The sequence below is a fragment of the Oncorhynchus mykiss genome, chromosome 24, assembly GCF_057628025.1.
Source record: "Oncorhynchus mykiss isolate SJ-2025 chromosome 24, ASM5762802v1, whole genome shotgun sequence".
NCBI classification, from domain to species: Eukaryota; Metazoa; Chordata; class Actinopteri; order Salmoniformes; family Salmonidae; genus Oncorhynchus; species Oncorhynchus mykiss.
Genome location: NC_143045.1, coordinates 11506292 through 11523261, shown reverse-complemented (window position 1 = coordinate 11523261; position 16970 = coordinate 11506292). Strand labels below are relative to the sequence as shown.

The 16970-nt window shown below is 42.5% G+C and overlaps 1 protein-coding gene across 1 annotated transcript in view; it reads right to left on the bottom strand.

Annotated features, from left to right (window-relative positions):
• Nucleotides 1–16970, bottom strand: part of LOC118944016 (protein yippee-like 2) — a 29104-nt gene that overhangs the window by 11353 nt on the left and 781 nt on the right. The window contains exon 2 of the mRNA XM_036961241.2: nt 2251–2488. Coding sequence (XP_036817136.1) covers nt 2251–2367 — 117 coding nt within the window. The 5' untranslated portion in view covers nt 2368–2488. The remainder of the gene's footprint in view (nt 1–2250; nt 2489–16970) is intronic.

Genomic DNA, 16970 nt, shown 5'->3' with positions numbered 1-16970 from the left:
TCCAAACATAACAATGGTCATTATGGCCAAACAGTTCTATTTTTGTTTCATCAGACCAGAGGACATTTCTCCAAAAAGTACGATCTTTATCCCCATGTGCAGTTCTGGGATTGATTTGCACTTTCGCACCAAAATACATTAATCTCTAGGAGACAAAACGCGTCTCCTTCCTAAGCGGTATGACGGCTGCGTGGTCCCATGGTGTTTATACTTGCGTACCATTCTTTGCACAGATGAACGTGGTACCTTCAGGCGTTTGGAAATTGCTCCCAAGGATGAAACAGACTTGTGGAGGTCTACAATATTTTTTCTGAAGTCTTGGCTGATTTCTTTTGATTTTCCCATGATGTCAAGAAAAGAGGCACTGAGTTTGAAGGTAGGCCTTGAAATACATCCACAGTTACACCTACAATTGACTCAAATGGTGTCAATAAGCCTATCAGAAGCTTCTAAAGCCATGACATAATTTTCTGGAATGGCACAGTCAACTTAGTGTATGTAAACTTCTGACCCACTGGAATTGTGATACAGTGAATTATAAATGAAATAATCTGTCTGTAAACAATTGTTGGAAAAATTACTTGTGTCATGCACAAAGTAGATGTCAATACCGACTTGCCAAAACTATAGTTTGTTAACAAGATATGCGTGGAGTGGTTGAAAAACTAGTTTTAATGACTACAACCTAAGTGTATGTAAACCTCCGACTTCTACTGCACACAATTACTAATTAAGGGAAAGGGATTTGGAACCAGGTGTGCGTAATGAAACAGTTCATTGACGCCTAGAGGCCGGTGACGTAGACCTCCGGAACTGGTGCACGGAATGAGCTGCAGTACCGGGGGAATCCGTGACACCCGCCAGCCACTTCAATGACATGATCATTGAACAGCAGGAAATATCCCAGATTTTGCCTTTAAATTAAGACAGACAGACAGACAGACAGACAGACAGACAGACAGACAGACAGACAGACAGACACGTGCTTTTTGTACAGGTGAGGGTTTACTTTACATAGTGTAACACAAGGACAAAGTCATATTCTAACACACAAACACACACACAAACACACAAGCTGTAGAAGTAAGATGGCTGTGAAATGAGCGACACAGAGGTGCAGTAGGCTCGTTTCCCGTCTCAAAGGGCAGCGTCAGCTGTAATACTAGGTCCAAGTGTGAAGGAGTCAGCTAGCAGAGCTTTAAAGACAGCTGCAGCAAGCACTCAATACCTTTACAGTTATTACTGTGCGATGCATTGAAATTCTAATTAATCTGTAAAAACTACAGTATTTATACAGAATATCCTTTATTTAACCAGGGAAGTCACGTTAAGATGGACCTCTCTTTCAAGTAGGCCCTAGAGCATAACAGTAGCATGTTCTCTCATGCTCTCTCTTGGGAATGACTTGCATATTAGGGCAGTGTTTCCCTTACATACCGGATTCAATATCACCAAACTCTTGATTAGTAGATTCAGGGTCAAATTAATTCGGCACAAAACAGAAGTAAACGGACTGAAAAAGGGAGTGTCTACCTGGATTTGTCAAAAAAAATACTCTTATTTTCTGTTGTAAAACATTTTTTAAAATGTTTTCCGCTGCATGCCCTGATGAACACCACCCAGTTGTGTTAGTGCTGGGCTTTAAAGAGTGACTGCCTTTATAAAGCAACAAATCCCTTTGAAAACGGACATGAGTCAGAAACAGTTATTCTAGTGTAAAAAATGTACTACAAAGTATAAATAGGATAAGTCTTGTCTAAAATTCAGTTTGGAACATTTGTGAGTCACAACGGGTAAATGAAGATGTCCATTTGCCCACTAACATTGGGTGAACAGCTGCAGTGATTTCTCTCAATCCAATAGCATAGACAGTGAGACAGACCTACCCAGCAGATCCAACTGTTTACATAAGACAACACGTCAATCATGTTTTTACTTGAGAAATACTGCACCAACCACCTTAGTTAGATCTAAAATGCGTGACTAAAATATCCTAGGCAAAAATGTCAAAACGAATTACATATTTCTTGAGTTATCTTAAACGTCATTAACCAAATGCGGAATCGGTCAGGAAACACACATCCAGGACTGAAATCTAGTTTTTCTAATGAGCAACAGAAAAACATACGTGCCAATCGCCATGTTCTGTGGCTCTTTAAAGGAAACGTGGAATAGATTGAGGGAAACACTATTAGAGCAAGCAGTGTCATTAGGGGATGGACGGTTGTGGTCGGTATGTTAAACAGTCACCTTGGAGATGAGCTCGTCGTGGTTGGCCAGGTGCGCTCTGCAGTGGATGCAGCTGTAGGTTCGGTGGCAGCTGGGCAGGTAGGCCTGGAAGGTCTTGGAGCGTGTCATCCTGACCATCGGGTGGGGCGGGGTGGGGGGGCGGTGCAGGAAAGGGCTGCCGGCCCAGCTAGGCTCGCAGGGGAAGCACCGCAATACACAGGTGAGGGCCGTGGTGGGGGGCGGGGTGGGAGGCACACACCTGGTGAAGCGGAGCACAGGAGAAGCACACTCTGATGAAGGTGGTCTATACTCGAAACCTCGTTGCTGTTTTTGACCTAATCCCTGTGTAGGTTGTTGGCAACACAGCACAAACAGATCTGGGTCCAGGATAATCCGTGTGTGGATATAAAGACATTTTAACTTGAGTACCTTGGATTTTTTTATATATATATATGAGCTCCCACAGGGATAACTTTATATTGCTGCATAATACATATCATTGTGTGTAAAATAAGAAAATCTGTTTGCCTCCATATGTTCTCTGCATATGAAGTACAGTAGGCAAATTACTTTGCAGTGGAGCATGACAGAACATGAATGTGTGTGTAGCCTATGATGGACGACAAATGTCAACAAGCATAGACTGTGATATCATGATCCTTGTATTATACTGAGAGACAGTGGCTTTAAAATGATTTCACTCTAGACTGTTAACACAAAGAGGCTTGTAGGGGAAAGCTGTGTGCTATAAGCCTTTTTAAGACATGCCCTTGTTTTCTCTGTCGGCTTCTGCCTCTGAGCCAACAGTGTGGGACCAGGGCATAAAGAGACCACTCAGAGGTCTTGCGTGCACACTAACACACACACACACGCAAGCACACATAATTTAACACCAAAGCCTTTCCTTTCTCTCTGTCATTTTAGGACAAAAATGTGAGGATAAGGCTAAAGCACAGCTTAGCACAGATCCAAGTAATCTCCACAATCTCCATAGACTCCAATTAGGAACAGGTTGTTACTCTAAACCAGGCTTGTGGTCAATTCCATTTCAATTCAGTCAATTCAGGAAGTAAACTATAAATTCCAATTCTACATTTACCTAATTGAAACACATTAAGGAAAACTGGAATGGGAACTTCCTTAATTGACCCCAACCCTGCAGTAAACCCTGGGTGTAATGAGGTTCATCTAGTCAAACAGCTTTAGAGAGAGACATTTATATCTGTCAACTAGCAGGTTCAAGGCCTGCCCTGACATTATCTTGAAATATGGAGCTAAATGCAGCTCCGATATATTTAGTTACAGTTTACATCAAAGCAGTGATGTACTCTATGAATCCAATATGTTCCGTGGCTAATGGATGACGAGTCAACCACACTCTGTAACGGATCGTTTGATTATCTAGGTCTATTTCTGTCTCATGGGGATATCACTCACGCACACACATAGAAACACACACTTACAACATCAGTGTTGATATAGTATGTTGACATGGGGAAATAAAGTGTTGTGAAAGAGAAACCTTCTGTCACTGCCTTTTGACTCACTGAGTCACTTTCCCACTTTCCATCCAAAGGATCCATTCCCAAGCTTTTCCAATGCAAGTCAGTGACTCGAGAGATGAAATGAGAGCTGAGTCTCAAAATCACATTAGCCTTCCAAATCACCTCCATTAGTAATGATTTTCCATCCTCGACTCAGATATGGAAAAGGATTTGTCCACGTCGCTCAGCTTTAAGAGATATTACATCTCCATGTAACATATGTATAGAAAGAGAGTAACAGATATAGAAATAGCAGGTGAATAAAATGCATTCGGACATTATTCAGACCTGTTTACTTTTTCACATTTTGTTACATTACAGCCTTATTAAATCATTTTAAATCATCATCAAAATGTCTGCAGCATTGAAGTTCCCCAAAAGCACGGTGGCCTCCATCATTCTTAAAATGGAAGAAGATTAGAACCACCAAGATACTTCCTAGAGCTGGTTGCCCGGCCAACCTGGGCCATCGCGGGAGAATGGAACCCAATGGTCACTCTGACATACAGTGCCTTGCGAAAGTATTCGACCCCCTTGAACTTTGCGACCTTTTGCCACATTTCAGGCTTCAAACATAAAGATATAAAACTGTATTTTTTTGTGAAGAATCAACAACAATTGGGACACAATCATGAAGTGGAACGACATTTATTGGATATTTCAAACTTTTTTAACAAATCAAAAACTGAAAAATTGGGCGTGCAAAATGTATTCAGCCCCCTTAAGTTAATACTTTGTAGCGCCACCTTTTGCTGCGATTACAGCTGTAAGTCGCTTGGGGTATGTCTCTATCAGTTTTGCACATCGAGAGACTGAAATTTTTTCCCATTCCTCCTTGCAAAACAGCTCGAGCTCAGTGAGGTTGGATGGAGAGCATTTGTGAACAGCAGTTTTCAGTTCTTTCCACAGATTCTCGATTGGATTCAGGTCTGGACTTTGACTTGGCCATTCTAACACCTGGATATGTTTATTTTTGAACCATTCCATTGTAGATTTTGCTTTATGTTTTGGATCATTGTCTTGTTGGAAGACAAATCTCCGTCCCAGTCTCAGGTCTTTTGCAGACTCCATCAGGTTTTCTTCCAGAATGGTCCTGTATTTGGCTCCATCCATCTTCCCATCAATTTTAACCATCTTCCCTGTCCCTGCTGAAGAAAAGCAGGCCCAAACCATGATGCTGCCACCACCATGTTTGACAGTGGGGATGGTGTGTTCAGGGTGATGAGCTGTGTTGCTTTTACGCCAAACATAACGTTTTGCATTGTTGCCAAAAAGTTCAATTTTGGTTTCATCTGACCAGAGCACCTTCTTCCACATGTTTGGTGTGTCTCCCAGGTGGCTTGTGGCAAACTTTAAACGACACTTTTTATGGATATCTTTAAGAAATGGCTTTCTTCTTGCCACTCTTCCATAAAGGCCAGATTTGTGCAATATACGACTGATTGTTGTCCTATGGACAGAGTCTCCCACCTCAGCTGTAGATCTCTGCAGTTCATCCAGAGTGATCATGGGCCTCTTGGCTGCATCTCTGATCAGTCTTCTCCTTGTATGAGCTGAAAGTTTAGAGGGACGGCCAGGTCTTGGTAGATTTGCAGTGGTCTGATACTCCTTCCATTTCAATATTATCGCTTGCACAGTGCTCCTTGGGTGGAGAGATGCGATTTTGTATGAAATGTTTCCATGTACACTGTGGCCAGTTTATTGGGTACACCCATCTAGTACCAGGTGGGACCCCTTTGCCTCCATAACAAGATTAATTCTTTGGGGCATGGAAACATGCCCCAAAGACCTCCCCTGCTGAGGGGAGGCCGGCTCATGAAAATGTTTGGAATGGAGTGAATAGTATCAAGCACATGAAAACCACGTGTTTGATACCGTTCCATTTACAGTGCCTTGCGAAAGTATTCGGCCCCCTTGAACTTTGCGACCTTTTGCCACATTTCAGGCTTCAAACATAAAGATATAAAACTGTATTTTTTTGTGAAGAATCAACAACAAGCGGGACACAATCATGAAGTGGAACGATATTTATTGGATATTTCAAACTTTTTTAACAAATCAAAAACTGAAAAATTGGGCGTGCAAAATTATTCAGCCCCTTTACTTTCAGTGCAGCAAACTCTCTCCAGAAGTTCAGTGAGGATCTCTGAATGATCCAATGTTGACCTAAATGACTATTGATGATAAATACAATCCACCTGTGTGTAATCAAGTCTCCGTATAAATGCACCTGCACTGTGATAGTCTCAGAGGTCCGTTAAAAGCGCAGAGAGCATCATGAAGAACAAGGAACACACCAGGCAGGTCCGAGATACTGTTGTGAAGAAGTTTAAAGCCGGATTTGGATACAAAAAGATTTCCCAAGCTTTAAACATCCCAAGGAGCACTGTGCAAGCGATAATATTGAAATGGAAGGAGTATCAGACCACTGCAAATCTACCAAGACCTGGCCGTCCCTCTAAACTTTCAGCTCATACAAGGAGAAGACTGATCAGAGATGCAGCCAAGAGGCCCATGATCACTCTGGATGAACTGCAGAGATCTACAGCTGAGGTGGGAGACTCTGTCCATAGGACAACAATCAGTCGTATATTGCACAAATCTGGCCTTTATGGAAGAGTGGCAAGAAGAAAGCCATTTCTTAAAGATATCCATAAAAAGTGTCGTTTAAAGTTTGCCACAAGCCACCTGGGAGACACACCAAACATGTGGAAGAAGGTGCTCTGGTCAGATGAAACCAAAATTGAACTTTTTGGCAACAATGCAAAACGTTATGTTTGGCGTAAAAGCAACACAGCTCATCACCCTGAACACACCATCCCCACTGTCAAACATGGTGGTGGCAGCATCATGGTTTGGGCCTGCTTTTCTTCAGCAGGGACAGGGAAGATGGTTAAAATTGATGGGAAGATGGATGGAGCCAAATACAGGACCATTCTGGAAGAAAACCTGATGGAGTCTGCAAAAGACCTGAGACTGGGACGGAGATTTGTCTTCCAACAAGACAATGATCCAAAACATAAAGCAAAATCTACAATGGAATGGTTCAAAAATAAACATATCCAGGTGTTAGAATGGCCAAGTCAAAGTCCAGACCTGAATCCAATCGAGAATCTGTGGAAAGAACTGAAAACTGCTGTTCACAAATGCTCTCCATCCAACCTCACTGAGCTCGAGCTGTTTTGCAAGGAGGAATGGGAAAAAATGTCAGTCTCTCAATGTGCAAAACTGATAGAAGCGACATACAGCTGTAATCGCAGCAAAAGGTGGCGCTACAAAGTATTAACTTAAGGGGGCTGAATAATTTTGCACGCCCAATTTTTCAGTTTTTGATTTGTTAAAAAAGTTTGAAATATCCAATAAATGTCGTTCCACTTTATGATTGTGTCCCACTTGTTGTTGATTCTTCACAAAAAAATACAGTTTTATATCTTTATGTTTGAAGCCTGAAATGTGGCAAAAGGTCGCAAAGTTCAAGGGGGGTGAATACTTTCGCAAGGCACTGTAGCTGCAGAGTTCCTCTGTGGAGATGGGAGAACCTTCCAGAAGGACAACCATCTCTGCAGCACTCCACCAATCAGGCCTTTATGGTAGAGTGGCCAGATGGAAGCCACTCCTCAGTAAAAGGGACATGACAGCCCACTTGGAGTTACTTGGCACCTAAAGGACACTCAGACCATGAGAAGCAAGATTATCTGGTCTTGTGAAACCAAGATTGAACTCTTTACCCTGAATGGTGGCAGTATCATGCTGTGGGCAGGGTTGGGGGCAGGGTTGGGGAGTAACGGATTACATGTAATTACATGTAATCCGTTACATGTAAGGGATTACAAAACAAACAAACTGTAATCCATTACTTTACCAGCAGAAATATTGTAATCAGATTAGATACTTTTGAAAAACTAGATGATTACTTCGAGGATTACTTTTAAATTCACAAAGGATGTTTGCAACAAAAAAAAAAATGTAACTTGTCTGTTTTCAAAATGACATTCAAATCAGCATTGAAAAATGTGCAAGTTTAAATTTGTTCAACGTGAGCGAGTCTGACCATAAGTCAGAGACCACTATGATGACACACCAAATGTGTTTGATGGATCATGGGAAAAGAGCAGGAATAGGCTTTTGTAGGCTACAGTCCAAGCTATGTCTTCCAATAGTGCGGCTGCTGTCGGCATCCAAAGATTATCCAACTAGAATAAACGCTTGGAGGTAAGGATGACAGCAGTGGTGTAGTCTACGGCGATATGGATATAACTTATTATTGATATCTACATAGCGCATTGATGTGAATCACACTGCTGCGCTCTCATTTAGCTATTTGCGCCTTACAGATTGTGGTTGTTGTCGATGGCTGTTCACAAATCTAAATGTGTATTGGAACCCAATAATTGTTGAATTCAAGAAGTTTAAGCTGCCTATCAATCATTGTTTTTAAACCAGTGAAAAATGTGCTCTTGCAACAGCTGCATAGTGCGGATCCCAGCCTATGTAATAAAAGTGAGGCTTTTATTGCTCAATCTAATTCTTGCTGATAAAACAAATAAATCCATAGGCCTAATGGACATATACTCAAACTCGCACGCTTTGTGAGATGCAGAGTAGGTGATCGGATGATCTCCAAATGTGTGGTTCCCACCGTGAAGCATGGAGGAGATGGTGTGATGGTGCTTTGCTGGTGACACTGTCATTTGTTTTTCAACAGGACAATGGCCCAACACACCTCCATGTTGTGTAAGGGCTATTTGACCAAGAAGGAGAGTGATGGTGTTGCATCAGATGACCTGGCCTCCACAATCACCTGACCTCAACCTAATTGAAATGGTTTGGGTTGAGTTGGACTACAGAGTGAAGGATTAAGCAGCCAACTAGTGCTCAGCATATGGGAACACCTTTGGGAACACATTTAAGACTGTTGGAAAAGCATTCCAGGTGAAGCTGGTTGAAAGAATGCCAAAAGTGTGCAAAGCTGTCATCAAGGCAAAGGGTGGCTACTTTGATGAATATCAAATATCAAATATATTTTGATTTGTTTAACCATTTTTGGTTACTACGTGATTCCATATGTGTTATTTCATACTTTTGATGTCTTCACTATTATTCTACAATGTAGAAAATAGTAAAAATAAAGAAAAACCCTTGCATTAGTAGGTGTCCAAACTTTTGACTGGTACTGTATTGATTGATTGTATTGATTCTTGAAGAATATAACTTATAAATGCCTCACGAGTTCAAATGTCACACTCCATGAGAACCAAAAATATAAGATTGTTTTCTTCAATGTTTGTAAACATTGTAAATGTAAACAAACACTGTATAGCCTCATAACATGGTTCAAACAATAATGTTGATACCATGGATGGTCAGTCCTTGCATCCATAGCTCTGTCCATTAAGTGGTTACATTTCTCTAGGCCCATCCCTCAGCATTTAACCAAAACAGAGGCAGGACAGCCGTTTTGTTATTGTTTTATCTGTGGATTTGCCCTTTAAACAGCTGCATATTATCAAATTATCAAAGTGTCACCAACAAAAAGGTCAACAATAGGACTATAGCAAATGCAGCATATGGCATTCATTTTTCACATGTAAATAGCACTTTTCAGTAGTGCTCAAAGCATGTCATTCCATGAGCGCAGCATTTATTTTTAGACTTGAATCAATGAGCCCACTCAGTCCTCCATGACAACAAAATCATAAACAACAGAGTTGGGCTGGCTAATAATTCCTTAGTTTTGGGGTCATGCTCAGATAAAACAATTAGTCTAATCTATACTTCCATATTTCCAAGTCCTATTCTTGAAGATCAAGGGGTACAACATTTATTGGAATGACTGGAATTCTGATAGACTTTGGTTTTTAATGTAAAGATATAATTTAAATTGTATTATTATATGTAGTAGAAACTGATGGGTTAGAAGAAGCCTACATAACCAACCCATAAAGTAAAATGTAACATCCATATATGGCCAGCTATGTAAACTTTAACATTGATTTATCCTGCAATAGATATCATTCAATTGGTAACCTACATTTTTGTCTTCTTCTAATCCTTAAGGGGAAAGTAATTTAAAAGTAACGGAATGTAATCAGATTACGTTACTGAGTTTGGGTAATCCAAAAGTTATGTTACTAATTACAATTTTGAACAGATAACTAGTAACTAACGGATTACATTTAGAAAGTAACCTACCCAACCCTGGCTGTGGGGATGTTTTTCAGCAGCAGGGACTGGGAGACTAGTCAGGATTGAGGGACCGGTGAACCGAGCAAAGTACAGAGAAATCCTTGATGAAAACGTGCTCCGGAGCCCTCAGGACCTCAGACTGGGGTGAAGGTTTACCTTCCAACAGGATAACGGGTCTAAAAAACACAGGCAAGACAATGCTGGAGTGGCTTCAGGACAAGTCTCAGAATGTACTTGAGTAGCCCAGCCAGAGCCCGGACTTGAACATCTCTGGAGAGACCTGAAAATAGCTATACAGCGACTCCCCATCAAACCTGACAGAGCTTGAGAGGATCTGCAGAGAAGAATGGAAGAAACTCCCCAAACACAGGTGTGCCAAGCTTGTAGTGTTATACCCAAGAAAACTCGAGGCTGTAATCGCTGCCAAAGGTGCTTTAGCAAAGAACTGAGTAAAGGGTAAATGTGATATTTCCATTTTTTTTTTATACATTTCCAAACATTTCTAAAAACCTGTTTTTGCTTTGTCATTATGGGGTATTGTGTGTAGATTGATGGGGGGGGGGGGAACGATGTAATCAATTTTAGAACACGGCTGTAACGTAACAAAATGTGGAAAAGGTCAAGGGGTCTGAATACTTTCCGAATGCACTGTATATTTACTTGCATCTAACATTTTATTCTTCAACTCAACATGTGTTGCACCTGTTGTTTCTTAGGTGAGAGGATGACTGACACATTGAAGAATCCTTCACTCATTTTCAAACACCAGATCATCTTTTGATGCGCCCATCTAGAAAAGGATCTCTTTCAAGACCCAGCATTTGTTTGTAGACTAAATGCAGCCACTACAACAACACAGCACAACACGTAGAGGCCTACCCTGCTTTGCACCAAAGCCTCTTTGTTTCATATCACAGAAGAAAATCTAAGACAGCTAAGAATAAGCCCAAAGACTAACCAAAACACAAATTCTCTCCCTGTAAAATAATTATTCAAATATAATATGGATATAGGATCCGCCAAAGCTGTCTGAGCTTGCAAAAACTGCCGGCGTGTTTTTCTGACACATCATCGCCCCTGAAGGCTGATGTGCTGAGCTGAATGGTATTGGTATAGTCTGGGTGCCAGACTACATGCCACATCACTTACCAGCCAAAGGTCCTCCCTGGTATCACAACAACAACCTTGCTTATGTAACCGGAGAGGAGCTGCTGCTGCATCGAACAGTCAGAGGGACAATGATAGCGATAGCAGCCAGGGGACTGAGAGAGAGAGAGATAGAGACGGACTGGGGAGCGTGCGTCCTTGTGTTTGGGGCCCTACTGTAGCTGTCCTTCAGAGCACACAGCTCCACAGCGCCAATGGGAGGCTTTATGTAGTTTCCTCTCTCTCTCTCTTTCTCTTGTTGTTTCAGGGGCAACAGACAGCATAGTGATGCGTTACATCACTGACTGCAGCAGACTGAATCTCAAATCCTCTTATCTGATCTTGAGGGTGGACAGTTATTGGGGTTTTCCCTTATTTGATCTGTATGAGCCTTCGAGGGGCAGACATACAGTACCAGTTAAATGTTTGGACACACTTTTTTCTTTATTTCATTATTTTCTACAATGTAGAATAATAGTGAAGACATCAAAACTATGAAATAACACATATGGAATCAGTAACCAAAAAAGGGTTAAACAAATAAAAATATATTTTATATTTGAGATTCTTCAAAGTAACAACCCTTTGCCTTGATGACAGCTTTGCACACTCTTGGCATTCTCTCAACCAGCTTCATGAGGAATGCTATTCCAACAGTCTTGAAGAAGTTCCCACATATGCTGAGCACTTGTTGGCTTCTTTTCCTTCACTCTGCGGTCCAACTCACTCCAAACCATCTCAATTGGGTTGAGGTCGGGTGATTGTGGAGGCCAGGTCTTCTGATGCAGCACCATCACTCTCCTTCTTGGTCAAATAGCCCTTACACAGCCTGAAAGTGTGTTTAGGCAAATCGCTGCAGAATGCTGTGGGAGCCATGCTGGTTAAGTGTGCCTTGAATTCTAAATAAATCAGACAGTGTCACCAGCAAAGCACCCCCACACCATCACACCTCCTCCTCTATGCTTCACGGTGGGAACCACATATGCAGAGATCATCCATTCACGTATGACAAAGACATGGTGGTTGGAACCAAAAATCTCTAATTTGGACTCATCAGACCAAAGATTTCCACCTGTCTAATGTCCATCACTCGTGTTTCTTGGCCCAAGCAAGTCTATTCTTCTTATGGGTGTCCTTTAGTAATTGTTTCTTTGAAGCAAATCGACCCCATGAAGGCCTGATTCACACAGTCTCCTCTGAACAGTTGATATTGAGATGTGTCTGTTACTTGAACTCTGTGAAGCATTTATTTGGGCTGCAATCTGAGGTACAGTTAACTTATCCTCTGCAGCACAGGTAACTCTAGGTCTTCCTATCCTGTGGCGGTCCTCGTGAGAGTAAGTTTCATCATAGCACTTGATGGTTTTTGCGAATGCACTTGCAGAAACTTTAGAAGGTCTTGAAATTTTCCGGATTGACTGACCTTCCTTCATGTCTTAAAGTAATGATGGCCTGTCGTTTCTCTTTGCTTATTTGCAATCCAACATGGCGTAGCAGTCAGACGTATTTGTCTTGTCTTGTCCCGTGTATATATCTTATTTTTTCTTCGTATATATTTTGAATATATTTTTTACATTTTTAACCTCAACTTCAACATACTCTCCTGCAACCCGCCTCTCCCAATGTGGTATTAATCTGCAATTATTTATACTTTAGGACCAGAACCCCCAACAGAAGCTAGCCAGCTATCTAGCTACTAGCTAGTAGTCAGTTAGCCACTGCTAGTGGTCATCAGCTAGCCTCAGCCTGGTCAACTCCTGCCAGTCTGCACAGTGCGATTCAACCCAGAGCATATCAGACTGCTTTTTCTCTACCACATCTCCGGATTCCTACCGCAAACTCTGAACCTTTTCACCTGGATCATCGCAGCTAGCTAGCTGCTATCCGAGTGTCTACTCCTGGCTAACGACTCTGTCCTGAAGCAAGCACCAGTTAGCCTGGAGCTAGCCTCGTGCTAGGCCTATCTCCCGGCTAGCTGAAGAGGTCCATCAGCCACTTCTTGGGCTACAATACCTATTTTGCCAATTGGCCTGGACCCTTTTACTGCCGACATGGAGCCCCACCGATCCATCACGACTGTTCTGCCGAAAAAACGTCTCAGGGGGTTCCAACAGACTCTTCCATCGCAAAGTTCCCCTAAGGCCCTTCTGCTAACCTGCTATCCCCAGCCCGCTAGCTGTCTGAATCGCCATGTCTCCAGCTCGCCTAGCTATTCACTGGACCCTATGATCACTCGGCTACGCATGCCTCTCCCTATTGTAAATATGCCTTGTCCATTGCTGTTTTGGTCAGTTATTATTGTCTTATTTCACTGTAGAGCCTCCAGCCCTGCTCAATATGCCTTAGCTAGCCTTTTTGTTCCACCTCCCACACATTCGGTGACCTCACCTGGTTCAAATGGTGTCTCTAGAGACAAAACCTCTCATATTCACTCAATGCCTAGGTTTACCTCCACTGTATTCACATCCTACCATACCCTTGTCTGTACATTATGCCTTGAATCTATTCTTCCGCACCCAGAAACCTGCTCCTTTTACTCTCTGTTCCGAACGCACTAGACGACCAGTTCTTATAGCCTTTAGCCGTACCCTTATCCTACTCCTCCTCTGTTCCTCTGGTGATGAAGAGGTTAATCCAGACCCTGCAGCGCCAAGCTCCACTCCCATTCCCCAGGCGCTCTCATTTGTTGATTTCTGTAACCGTAAAAGCCTTGGTTTCATGCATGTTAACATCAGAAGTCTCCTCCCTAAGTTTGTTTTATTCACTGCTTTAGCACACTCTGCCAACCCGGATGTCCTAGCCGTGTCTGAATCATGGCTTAGGAAGGTCACCAAAAATCCTGAAATTTCCATCCCTAATGCTAACTTTTTCTGACAAGATAGAACTGCCAAAGGGGGCGGGGTTGTAATCTATTGCAGAGATAGCCTGCAGAGTTCTGTCATACTATCCAGGTCTGTGCCCAAACAATTCGAGCTTCTACTTTTAAAAATCCACCATTCCAAAAACAAGTCTCTCACCGTTGCCGCTTGTTATAGACCACCTTCAGCCCCCAACTGTGCCCTGGACACCATATCTGAATTGATTGCCCCCCATCTATGTTCAGAGCTCGCACTGTTGGGTGACCTAACCCGGGACACGTTTAACACCCTGGTCCTACAATCTAAGCTAGATGCACTCAATCTCACAGAAATGATCAAGGAACCTACCAGGTACAACCCTAAATACGTAACCATGTGCACCCTCTTAGATATCAACCTGACCAACTTGCCCTCTAAATACACCTCTGCTGTCCTCAAACAGGATCTCAGTGATCATTGCCTGTGTGCGTAATGGGTCCGACGTCAAACAACCATCCCTCATTACTGTCAAACGCTCCCTAAAACACTTCAGCGAGCAGGCCTTTCTAACCGACCTGGCCCGGGTATCCTGGAAGGATATTGACCTCATCCTGTCTGTAGAGGATGCCTGGTTCCTCTTTAAAAGTGCTTTCCTCTCCATCTTAAAAAAGCCTGCCCCATTCAAAAATGTAGAACTAAGAACAGATATAGCCCCCGCGATATGCAACTTTTCAGGAAAGTCAGGAACCAATATACTCAGTCAGTTAGGAAAGCTAAGGCTAGCTTTTTCAAACAGAAATTTGCATCCTGTAGCACTACTTCCAAAACGTTTTGGGACACTGTAAAGTCCATGGAGAATAAGAGCACCTACTCCCAGCTACCCACTGCACTGAGGCTAGTAAACATTATCACCACCGATAAATATCCAATAATTGATCATTTCAACAAGCATTTTTCTACTGTTGGGCATACTTTCCACCTGGCTACCCCTACCCTGGCCAACATCTTAGCACCCCATGCAGCAAGCCCCCCTCCCCCCCGCTTCTCCGTCACCAAGATTAAGACAGCTTAAGTTCTGAAAGAGCTAAAAAAAACATCTGGATCCCTACAAATCAGCTGGGCTAGACAATCTGGACCCTCTCTTTCTAAAATTATTAGCCAAAATTGTTGCAACCCCTATTACTAGCCTATTCAACCTCTCTTTCGTATCGTCTGAGATCCTCAAAGATTGGAAAGCTTCCGTGGTCATCCCCCTCTTCAAAGGGGGAGACACTCTAGACCCAAACTGTTATAGACCTATATCCATCCTGCCCTGCCTTTCTAAAATCTTTGAAAGTCAAGTTAACAAACAGATCACCGACCATTTTGAATCCCACCATACCTTCTCCACTATGCAACCTGGTTTCCGAGCTGGTCATGGGTGTACCTCAGCCACGCTCAAGGTCCTAAACGATATCATAACTGCCATTAATAAAAGACAAGGCTTTCGACTCTGTCAATCACCGCACTGTTATCGGCAGACTTGGCTTCTCAAAGGACTGCCTCGCCTGGTTCACCAACTACATCTCAGATAGAGTTCAGTGTGTCAAATCGGAGGGCCTGTTGTCCGGACCTCTAACAGTCTCTATGGGGGTGCCACAGGGTTCAATTCTCGGGCTGACTCTTTTCTCTATATATATCAATGATGTTACTCTTGCTGCTGGTGAATCTCTGATCCACCTCTACTCAGACGACACCATTCTGTATACATCTGGCCCTTCTTATGACACTGTGCTAACAAACCTCCAAACGAGCTTCAATGCCATACAAACACTCCTTCCGAGGCCTCCAACTGCTTTTAAATGCAAGTAAAACTAAGTGCATGCTCTTCAACCGATTGCTGCCACTCCCGCCTGACTAGCATCACTACTCTGGACGGTTCTGACTCAGAATATGTGGACAACTACAAATACCCAGGTGTCTGGTTAGACTGTAAACTCTCCTTCCAGACTCACATTAAGCATTTCCAATCCAAAATTAAATCTAGAATCATCTTCCTATTTCGCAACAAAGCCTCCTTCACTCATGCTGCCAACCATACCCTCGTAAAACTGACTATCCTACCGATCCTTGACTACGTCGATGTCATTTACAAAATAGCCTCCAACACTACTCAGCAAATTGCATGTAGTCTGTCACAGTGCCATCCGTTTTGTCACTAAAGCGACCTGTACACTCTCGTTGGCTGGCCCTCACTACATATTCGTCACCAAACCCACTGGCTCCAGGTCATCTATAAGTCTATGCTAGGTAATGCCCTGCCTTATGTCAGCTCACTGGTCACCATAGCAACACCCACTCATAGCATGTGCTCCAGCAGGTATATTTCACTGGTCATCCCCAAAGCCAACACTTCCTTTGGCCACCTTTCCTTCCAGTTTTCTGCTGCTAATGACTGGAACAAATTGCAAAAATCACTGAAGTCTTGTATCTCCCTCTCTAACTTTAATCATCAGCTGTCAGAGCAGCTTACCAATCACTGTACCTGTACACAGACAATCTGTAAATTGCACACCCCCATATTATTACTGGGGTGCAAAAGAGCAAGAGGGTAAGTATCTCTACTTGCACATCATCATCTGCACATCCATCACTCCAGTGTTAATGCTAAATTGTAATTATTTCACCTCTATGGTCTATTTATTGCCTACCTCCCTCTTCTACATTTGCACACACTGTACATAGATTTTTTCTATTGTGTTATTGACTGTACCTTTGTTTATGTATAACTCTGTGTTGTTTGTTTTTGGCGCACTGCTTTGATTTATCTTGGCCGGGTCGCAGTTGTAAATGAGAACTTTTCTCAACTGGCCTACCTGGTTAAATAAAGCTGAAATAAAAAATAAAATAAAACATTTTAGCTGTTCTTGCCATACCAAATAGGGCTATCTTCTGTATACCAACCCTACCTTGTCAACACACAACTGATTGGCTCAAGCACATTAAGAAGGAAAGAAATTCCACAAATTAACTTTTAACAAGGCACACC